The sequence below is a fragment of the Nanorana parkeri genome, unplaced genomic scaffold, assembly GCF_000935625.1.
Source record: "Nanorana parkeri isolate BGI_ZX_2015 unplaced genomic scaffold, ASM93562v1 scaffold1885, whole genome shotgun sequence".
NCBI lineage: Eukaryota > Metazoa > Chordata > Amphibia > Anura > Dicroglossidae > Nanorana > Nanorana parkeri.
Genome location: NW_017308153.1, coordinates 162,710 through 173,443, shown reverse-complemented (window position 1 = coordinate 173,443; position 10,734 = coordinate 162,710). Strand labels below are relative to the sequence as shown.

Below are 10,734 nucleotides of genomic sequence, written 5' to 3'. Positions count from 1 at the left end.
TTTTTTTTTTTTAAAACAGTTCCCCCCTATATTAAATTCTAAAGCATTTATTATTACCAAATTTTTTGGTAAAATATAAAAGACGGGGTCAAGTCGGGTAAAGAGACACCAAACATGTCAAGCCTTTCAAATTGCGCATGCGTGCGAAACCTCAAAAAAACTACATTACCCAAAATTGGCCATAGGCGACGCATTAAAAGTTTTTACCGCTCATCAGTTTAGTGTTATCAGTGATTGATGGCCCTAAAATGATTGCTCTCACTGCGACGGTCGCTTCAATATGTAACGTGTAGCGCATTTGTCATTTTCGCGCGCTGGCGCATGCGACGCATATATACGTTTATATGTGTGTAAACGAAGGGGGGGGACTTAAACATTGGGGGGTTTACTTTTTTTATTTGTAACTTTTATTTTTGTAACTTTTTTTATTTATATAGATTTTTTTTTTACACTTATTGTTATTGCTATTACATAGGGGGATACCATCCCCGCGCGCGCGAGCAGGAAAAAAATGCCATCTGGAGACTGCAACCCGCTGATGCGAGTCTGCCGTCCGTCCGTTTTTTCTTAACGGGTGGACGGCAAGAGGTTAAAAGGCTCTTTGAGGAGACATTAGCACCATCTCCTACATATAAAGGTGGCTTTAAAGACACCCAGATTACTACTAGTGGCTGGGATTTTATGTACATGCTTACACGGTCACCAATGTGATAGGTCAGTGGCAGTGAAAGGGTTAAAACCTGACTTATGTTCTAACGCATTCCCACTGCCATAACCCATGACTGTTACTCCTAAGCGACTACTTTGTTCTGTTGAAGCTGAAATCAATTGCTGCGAGTATCTGCACATGATTGCTTTCATCGGTGAGGGTTTTCTTTTCTTAGTGTATGAAGGAAGGTTTTTTTTTTTTTAGGCGTAGCAACCAGTCAGGTTTCCTCCGTGCATTTTGGGACAGATTAGGTCAGGGTTAGACCACCTTGGCACTGCAGCTGCTGTGGAACTTCAAGTCCCATGATGCATTGCAATACTCTGACATCTGCAGACATGACTTGGGATTTGTAGTTTCAGCACAGCTGGAGTGCCAAGGATGCCTACCCCTGGATTAGGCCATACACTATTTTATAAAGACAATTATGTATGCTGTTGTCATTACTTTTTATTTAATGCATCAGAGAATTGTGAAAGTTTTTTCTTTTTTTGTATATGTAACATCACATGTAACAATCTTTGTTTTTCAAAAGATTGGAATCTCCTTACAACCAACTGAGATTAAGAAAAATGTGTATGCATCACCAGTGGAGGAAATGGTCCTAAAGGTATGGCTTTGGAACAAAATGACATTATCTCACACACCTTCTTTCCTTCCTTCTTTCTTTTTTTCTCTCTCTCTCTCTCTCTCACTGAGCAGTTTGTCAGCGATATTCTGCGAGATTCTTTAGCTGTGGCATATCAGATGACTTCTAGGAAACGGTATGTAGTTCTGTTTCTTGCAATATTTAAACACACTTTAACAATTATTTGACATGGTTATGGCTCCCTGATCTACATTTCTGGAGATGGCATTGAGTCTTTATTGATGCTTTATGGACTTCCCCTAGTCTACAATCTCAGTATATTGGGTTATGTGGCCGTACATAGCTATGGCTATCATAATTCCTAAATTCCGTTCATAGAGCACATGGAGGACATACACAGTCACCATGGTATAGTCAAACCCCTTGAAGTTGGGGCACTTAGAAACTGAAGACCTCCTCCATGCCTACATCTACAACACACGTTAGTGTCCATTCACACCTATGCGTCAGTGTTTCCACGCATATTTACACAAGTCTTTCCCTTGCGCTTTGCACATTTGTACGCATGTTAGACGGGCATATACAAAACACGTTTTATTGAGCAGATTGAAATGCATTGATGTGAATGAGCAAACGTGCGCACAAAACGCACTGAGACATGTGCAAACCGCTCGTATTGTTTTCATGCGCTTCCATTGAAGTCTATGCGGCCAAACATGCTGTAATCTGCTTGAAAGAAGCTCATGTACATTTTTCAGCGTTCAGTGTTTTACAGCTTGCAAAAAAAACTCTCAGGTGTGAACAGGGGCCCTAGAAATGAATAGGATTTCTTGTGCTGAGAGTTTTTCCGCACTTCGCTTTGAGCGTCAAAACGCCCAGGTGTGAACAGTGACTTAGATTGCCATGGGGCTTTTACAACCAACTGATCTAATATAAAGAATCTGTCAGGCAGGGGAAATCCTAGACCCCACTCCTTCCAGTCCCTATGTGTTATCTCATTTGCTTTCAGCCTGCAAAGCCATAGCACTTCAGTGGATTCACCCACCACAACTTGGTTACATTCTCTGCACAGTTTTTGACTTCCATTATCATAGTATTATCAAATAATATATATTCATTTATCAGGTTTGTCTTGTTTCGAATGCATTTTATCCCAGGAAATATTAAGTTATGTTACATTTCTTTTTTGCGTAGAGCTCCGAGAGAAATTACCGTCGCAGATATCCATCAGGCTATTTGCAACATTCCGTTGTTTGACTTCCTCACGAACAGGCACATGGGTGCATTGACCATGGACGATGAACTCTCCTCGAAATAAACCTAATACAGCCATAGCACTGCAGAGCAAAGCGTGTGGCTTTTCAAACCACATCAGAGCCATGTGAATTGTCAGAGTCTTCACTTTTATAAAAGTCTGACTAGCTAGAGATTTATTTCTCTTCTTTGACTTGTTCTTTGTTCTACTGCTCGCTGTCCTTGGTTTGTAATTAATGTCTGTAGCTCCATGTATCTATGTTTGTATATTTGTATGTGTCCACTTCAGAGACAAAATACTGAAGAAGAAAAAACACATCTCCACCCTTATTTGTTACTAAATAATGCTGATTAAAGGGAAACTATAATAGTTATTCCTGGAGTAAACACTATTCAAACTGATACTTTGTTTTATTAACTTTTTTTTTTTTACCATATATGAAATCCTAATTCTATCAATAAAAATGTAATACAGAGTATGTCCATGACACAGAAATCACAGACCTTTAGGGCTGCAGCTAACTATTACTTTCATAATCGATTCATTACCCGATTATTTTTTCAACTAATCGATTGGTTGTATAAAAAAATTATCTATCTCCTTCTCTCCCCTCCCTCCTTTTTCTCCCCTCCCTCCTTTTTCTCCCCTCCCTCCTTTTTCTCCCCTCCCTCCTTTTTCTCCCCTCCCTCCTTTTTCTCCCCTTCCTCCCCTCTCTCCCCCTCCCCTTCCTCCCTCTCTCCCCCTCCCTCTCTCAATCTACCACCAAAGGTTTTTTTTTACTCCATTTAATGGTATGTTCAAATTCCAGCTTGATCGATTGAGCTCTGTAAGCAACAGCAGATGAGGACAGACTGATTAAGGTGAAAACATGTTTAGAGCTCAATCTGCTGGCTGGGAATAAGAATACAAATATTCATATGCAACATTTTGTATTAACCTGATAGGAATGTATATTGATTTTTATATAAATTTATTATTCAGGGCCCATTCACACCATGTCCGGATCATCACCAGACCAGATTGTTTCCGGATGCAAAATGCATCCTAATGTATCCCCATGCTGTTTCTGCCCTCTGTTCACACCAGTGCAGTCCATTCCAGACCAGACAAGAAAAATACTGCATGTCTTATTTTGTCTGGTGTGGAATGCACTGGAACGCATAGAAACGCATCAAAAACACATACAAACACACTGGAACACACCTGCAAGACCATTTTAAGCTATAAAAACCTCCAGAACGCTGCAAAATAATGATCAAAGAGCAATGCACTGCGTTCCAGACCTGGTCCAGAAAATGGTGTGAACCTGCCCTAAAGGCTGTGATTTCAATTTAGTTGAAAGGCTAATTCTACTCTCAGTCCCTTGGTTTGGGGTGAATGCCTGTTGTCTCATATACTTCCTGGTTTTTCATAATTACACAGTAAATGGGTTCCTGTGTCAGAATTGTAGACTGAGTCTTACAATAGAAGTAAACCATAAGTCAGAAATAGAGTAGAGCACTCTGCATGGATGGAACACTAATGCTGTATCCAGGAGTATGTGACTATTAGCTTTCAAAGGATGTTGTCACCTCAAACCTGCTCTTGTCACCACTATTAATAATTCCACAGGTGGCCAAAGTGTGTTCCTGCTTCAATGCAGGAGGTGTGTGGAGAGGTTGGGGGGAATCCGACCCTTCATCTCCTTCCACTTTGGTAGTAGGTACTTTTAGACCTTCAGAGCCTAGGGTAGAGACTAGCTGAAAAGCTTTCTGCATGAAGGTGTGCCCCCACTTCAACAAGTTGGGTTTATTTGTTCATTCAGATGGGTCCATGGTTAGTTTTTGCATACCTTGCACTTGGGTACTGAAGACACGGACACTTTTTGCTTACAGGCTAACCGCTTGTGTCTGGCACCTCCTTCAAATGTCCCTCACCATCCTTCTTGTGCACTAAGCAATGTATCTTCCTAGGCCTTCCTGGATTCCCCACACTCTGGGACCCCTTGTCCCGATCCAAATGTGGACTTTGCTTCTGGAAATGTTCCCCGTTTGGACTCGCACTCAATGATGAGCCAACCACCATAAATCAGAATTTTATAAACCCTCATCATTGCTGCCGAAACCTGGGATCGAGCCAGGGACCTTTTAGATCTTCAGTCTAATGCTCTCCCAACTGAGGTATTTCGGCTAGCGGAGAGAACGGGGTCCAGAAGCCACGTGGCACCATTGCCGCAAAGAGGACGAGCAGCAAGATGCATGGCTCCACTACTGCTGTGATTGAGCAAACACTCTGATACTTGCAAAAACGCATAAGCAGTAAAAGCTAGTCTGTTCAAGGAGAAGTGGAAACTCCAAAAGACCTGCAACAGCTGTGGAAACCCAGGATAAAAACAAAAAACCTTAAATGGAATGCTCTCCCAGCTAACCCCTTTTGCGACTCGCTGGTGCAGGCTTTTCGCCGATCGGGAGAAGCAACAAAGACCCACAGTTAACCTCTACGACCTCATCATCACCCATAGAAAAGATTGAAATGTGCTCAAAGTGATGGTGGCAAAGAAGTAGTGTAAAATTTCTGTAGTCAACTGCTGACAGATAGGAGAGAATGTGTGTGGAAGGTTGTTTGGGTCCCTGCAGCAGGTGTGACTCCTTTTGGAACTGATTGAATAAGTGGTATTGTCTTTTCTAGGAAAGAATGGTCATGCTTCTCATTTTGTCTGCATGGAAGAAGAAGCAGCCTGGGAAAGCCGGGGATCTTCAGCTATACAATTGTGCCCTCTGTCAAGGAAGGTATTTCAGTCCATGAAGGCACTTCTTCTGATTGCCTCTTGATTTTTTTATTTAATACATATACATGAAAAAAAGAATGATTCTGCTTTGAATCCTCCCATGGTTCAAAAAGGTTCTACTTGCTTTCATGAAGTTGTCACAGACTGGTTTTGGCGTTGTCATGACTTTTACTGTCTCTCAGGAACCAGCTAGGTCTTGTTCACACCAGAACGCACTTGTTAAGGTGCTTTGAGTGAGTGTGCCTTTCAGATAGGTAGCATGATGTCTTTGAAGCAGTCCCTTCTAGTTGATTGGATTGGCAAAATGCAGGTCAGCACTGCCAAAATGAAGCATGCTGGGCTTTTCCCTCAAAGCTATGTGTTGGTGTAAATGTGTCCTATTGAGAAGAATGGATTTTTGGCATGGCCATGCATGTTGGCTGTGAAAAGCAAAATATGCAGGATGTTGCACAACTGAATTTGTATTGTGCCCGAGAACCTAATCAACTCTCTAAACCTTGGTCTGCCTATGGAAGGTTTAGATGGAAATTAATTTTTATGGATTGGGGCTGTTGATACCACAAAGCGGTATGTCAAAATGCACTCCTACAGCTGCCGAAAACCAGGATTGAATCAGGGACCTTTTAGATCTTCAGTCTAACGCTCTCCCAACTGAGTTATTTCGGCCTGCTTTACATTGGCCTCTGGCTGGTAACATGGATTGGTGCACAAAGTTTAATTGAGAAGAGTGGAGCTTTGAAGGTGTGTTTCAGGTGCCGCATAAATAATAGAGTAACAAGACACGACTCCTGCTGTGACTAAGTAACCACATGATCATAGACTCCAATTAGCAAGGAACGCATTGGACAATGGCAAAACCGTTCAATGGCGAGCACAACTAGCAGAAGTGAGAATGTTATAAACCCTCAGTAACGCTGGCGAAACCCAGGATCGAATCAGGGACCTTTAGATCTTTTGTCTAACGCTCTCCCAACTGAGCTATTTTAGCTAGCGGTGAGAATGCTGTCCAGAAGCCACGTGGCACCATAGGCATTGCCATTGCCGCAAAGAGGAGAAGCAGCAAGATACATGGCTTTACTTGCCTGTTGGCCACTTACTACATACACAGTATCCCTCACTACCAGCTAGGTGCAACCTGGTGCAGCCCCTAGCACCTATCTCCCTATTCAGTCAACTGCCACACAGGCTGTGTCTCACCACACAAGATTGTTTTCTTTGTCACCACACAGGTCAGCAGGAAGCTCCCCAGTCTACTCAGGCATGAAACTGGTTCCAGGGTGGAGCAATTCTTTGAGCAGTCTGGGAGTTCTTAAGGTGCCCACACACCTTGCGATAATCGCGGGAAATCCCGCGATCATATGATTATCACAAGGTGTGTGGAAGGCGTGCGACCTCTGCTACTGTAAGGTCGCACGACTTTTATCTTAGGAACATGTTCGAAAACCCGCCGAAAATCGTACGATTGTCGGCGGGGGTGTGGCATGTTCGTAAGGTAAATGCCGCACGGGCCGGTGTGCGCAAGCGCACACTGCCCGTTCAGCATTTCGGTCATCGGGGCGGGCTTGCGATTATCACAAGTACGATCTGCCTGTCCAAGATGGGCAGATCGTACGCTTTTTAATTGCCTTACAACCATCGCACCCATGTAACCCATGGTTGTAAGGTGTGTGCCCAGCATTATAGAGGCCCTAATGAGACAGCTTACTTCAGCCGGGCTCATTACCTCTACCATTCCAGCCTCCCAGCACTCCCTCTAGTGGAAATAAATCTGCATACATCCTGAACCTGGGACATACATATATGCCATTCTGGATACACCCAGGTGATTTCACCTGCCTGCTGTCACAGACTAGTTTTGGTGTTGTCATGACTTTTACTATCTCTCAGAGCCAACTAGGTCTTGTTCACACCAGAACACACTTGTTAAGGTGATTTGTGTGAGTGTGCCTTTCAGACAAGTTGCATAATGTCTTTAAAGCAGTCCAGTTGATTGGATTGGCAAAATGTAGGTCAGCACTGGCAAAATTAAGCATGCTGGGCTTTCACCCCACAGCTATGTTTTAGTGTGAAATGGTTCTACTGAGAAGAATTGGATTTTTGGCAAAATATGCGTGATTTAAACAGCTGCCGAAACCAGTCACCTTTAGATCTTTTATCTAATGCCTTCCCAACTGAGCTATTTCATCAATTGGCGAGGGCACCATCCACAAGCCACGCCCTTGAATATTGCCATTGCTGCAAAGATGGGCCTCGAGATGCATGGCCTAACTACTGTGTTCTTCATTAGGCTGCCACAGAAGGCTTGACGACTAGTTCACATGCAGCCATTGCATTTGTCATTAGGAGACATCCAATGACGCTTTTCTAAAGAATACTTAATCCAGCTGCAGTTCTGTTGCCACAACTGCTGAGTGAAGGAAAATACTCTTTGCAAAAGGAACTTTATCTGTCGCCCTCCTTGCTTTTTATGTTAAGTAACCATTTGGACCGAAGTGGCCTGAAAACAGTGGAACATATTGTAATCTTTGTTCAGACTAAAGTAGAAGGCAAAATAAGACATTTGTTAAAGATGTCACCAGCACACCATATTGAAGTGAAGAACAGGTCTGTTTATTGACGCTTCATTTCAAAACAAATAGCAACGTTTCTGGGCCACACAGGATCCCCTTCATCAGGTTTGAAATTACAATATAGCTAAAGAAAAACCGATCTTATATAGACAAACCAACAGTGCAAATGAACATAAAAGTACTCCCTCCAACCCCCTGACATTGATGCTATTTGTTTTGAAATGAAGCGTCAATAAACAGACGTGTTTTTCACTTCAATAGGGTGTGCTGGTGACATCTTTAACAAGTTTCAGTATTGGCGGTTTCCTCCAATCATGAGCCTTATGTACCTGACGTCAGCTGATGCTGCGGAGAGCGTGTAGCCAGTGCCCAGATGCAACAGGGAGCCCATAAAAATATCAGAAAACAAAAAAAAGTACCAGTAAGCAGCTGTCTTACTCTGCAAAATTTAAACTGGATGTAATCAGTTATGCAAAAGAGCATGGAGAATATTGATTTCTGAATTTTGGGTAAGAAAAGGGGGGGGGCGTCTTATAGACGGAAAAATACGGTAAGTGGTATTTCCTTTTCTAGGAAAGAATGGTCATGCTTCTCATTTTCTGTGTATTGAAGAAGCAGCAGCCTGTAACCTTTGAAAGACAATGGGAAACCATTGGTGCTAAGGGATCCAATTGGTAATCAACTTTTTTTTTTTTATGTCTAAGCATGTTGCCACAAAGAAATCATGCAGCATTCTTCATGCCTTTTATAATGGTGTAATTTAGTAACCACTTTTTTAAGAACAAGAGGCACATGAAAGTGAAACTATCAAGCAAATGCTATCCTGTTTAATGTTTAGTAGAACTGTTTACACGGTGCTTGATCCTTTCTATACATACAACAGCTGCCAAAACCCAGGATATAGATTTTCATTCTAAGGCTGGGACCACACCTTACAACCATCGCAAGACTTTTGTCTTGTGATGGTTGTAAGGTAATTAAAAAGCGTACGATCTGCCTATCTTGGACAGGCAGATCGTACTTGCGATGATCGCAAAGCCCACCCCGCTGAGGGGCGGGCTTCCGATGAACGCAATGCCAAACGGGCAGTGTGCGCTTGCGCACACCAGCCCGTCCGACTTTTATCTTACGAACATGCTACACAGCCGCTGAAAATCGTACGATTCTCGGCGGGTTTTCGAACATGTTCGTAAGATAAAAGTCGTGCTACCTTACAGTAGTAGAGGTCGCACGGCTTCCACACACCTTACGATAATCGTACGATTATCGCAAGGTGTGTGGGCACCTTAAGGCTCTCCCAACTGAGCTTTTTCAGCAAGCTGTAAAAGCTGTGGCCAGCACCCAAATTGCTCCAAAGAAAAAAATGCAGTAAGATGCATGGTTTAACTACTGGTGTGACTGAACAATACTTCTGCTTTGAGCAAGAGGCACATCAGCAGTCAAAGCTAGTCTGTGCAAGGAGAAGGACAACAACTACCAGAAAGTCAAATTTAATACATACCTACAAAAGCTACAGAAATGCAAGAGGCACATCAGCAGTAAAAGCTAGTCCATTCATTGAGGACAACTATTACAAAGCAGTACTTCATTAATACAACACCTTTAGAATCCTAGGCAAAAACCAGACACCTTTAGGGCAGGTTCACACCTGGGAGATCCCTGGATGCAAGTCCTGTGCATTTTTGCGCGATCGCACACATCTGTTGCCACGTGGCCTCTTTGATTTTAGTGGGGTTATATTCCCCGCAGAAATCACTGAAAAAAAGGTACATGTACCTTTTATTGTGACAGGGGTCCCCCTTTTTTTTCAGCCGCGATCGTGCGCAATTGCACAGGCGGAATCGCGACGGGAAACCGTGCAATCTGCCTGCTGCAACTGGGGTGCCTTTTAGAAGAGAATGGCACCACCAGCGTGATCAGCGGTGGTGTGCGATTCAGTGAGTGCGCTGTAATCCGCTCGGTTTCGTGCATGGTTGCTGTGCGGTCACAGTTCACCTAAGTGTGAACAGGCGCAGTTGCGTCACTAGGGGGCTTCAGGGGGTGTGGCCTGCACCCGGGTGACACCATTGGAGGGGTGACACCAAAATTTTGATGCCACCTCCTCTGAAAAGCCGGGCGAGAACGCACGAGAGTCCAACAATTGCTCGAGACTGGAGGGGACCTGGCAGCATACCTTATCCTGCTGGGTGAATGTCCCCTCCTCTCTCTGCTGCCTTCTATCACCAAGATAGCCGCAGGCAGGTAACAGCGCATGGCGTCACCGGTACCTGCTCTGGGTTGCACCGTGCCTTGGGACGCTCCTGACCGGGCCTCAGTGTTATGCTCTCACAGCTGAGCCCTGACTCTATGCAGGCTTGTCACTGATCAGGCCAAGCATTAAAAAAAAACCAACTCTACAATTTCATACTGACTTATAGAGATGTTTGGACTGCACTAAAATTGATGACAGCAATTAAGTTTCTTCAAATTACTAAAGTCAACTGTTTTTAACAAGATATCATCATAATTTATGCTTTTTCTAGGCACAAATAAAAGCAGGTCTTGTCAATGTCACCATGTCCTATACCTAACTTCAGTCCAAGGCTTTTTAAGCTCACTGGAGAACCTCATGATGGTGGAAATGTTATGTTTTGCTGTTGCTTTTCTGCTTCAGGACTTGGGAAGCTTGCTGCCATCAAGTCAGCTATGAATTCTGTATCATATCAAAGTATCATTGATAAGATTGTGAGGTCATCTTGACACATGTTTAAGTAGAAACTGAAATGGATGCAACATGCAATGGTTTAATGGTGCAATGGATAATGGTTTAAAGAATAGTAGCAAGTCCACCAAGGACTGCCTTGAAAA

At 43.3% G+C, this 10,734-nt stretch overlaps 1 protein-coding gene and 1 non-coding gene across 2 annotated transcripts in view; one reads left to right on the top strand and one right to left on the bottom strand.

The window, feature by feature from the left end:
- The window catches only part of YEATS2 (YEATS domain containing 2), a 41,982-nt gene extending 39,174 nt beyond the window's left edge, over positions 1-2,808 (top strand). The window contains exons 26-28 of the mRNA XM_018571977.1: positions 1,242-1,317; positions 1,398-1,470; positions 2,490-2,808. Of these exons, the coding sequence (XP_018427479.1) occupies positions 1,242-1,317; positions 1,398-1,470; positions 2,490-2,613 (273 nt within the window). The 3' untranslated portion in view covers positions 2,614-2,808. The remainder of the gene's footprint in view (positions 1-1,241; positions 1,318-1,397; positions 1,471-2,489) is intronic.
- Positions 2,809-4,645: 1,837 nt separating this feature from the next.
- Positions 4,646-4,719, bottom strand: TRNAF-GAA. Its single transcript has one exon. It is a non-coding gene; the product is annotated as a tRNA-Phe (tRNA).
- Between the last annotated feature and the right edge of the window lie 6,015 nt (positions 4,720-10,734).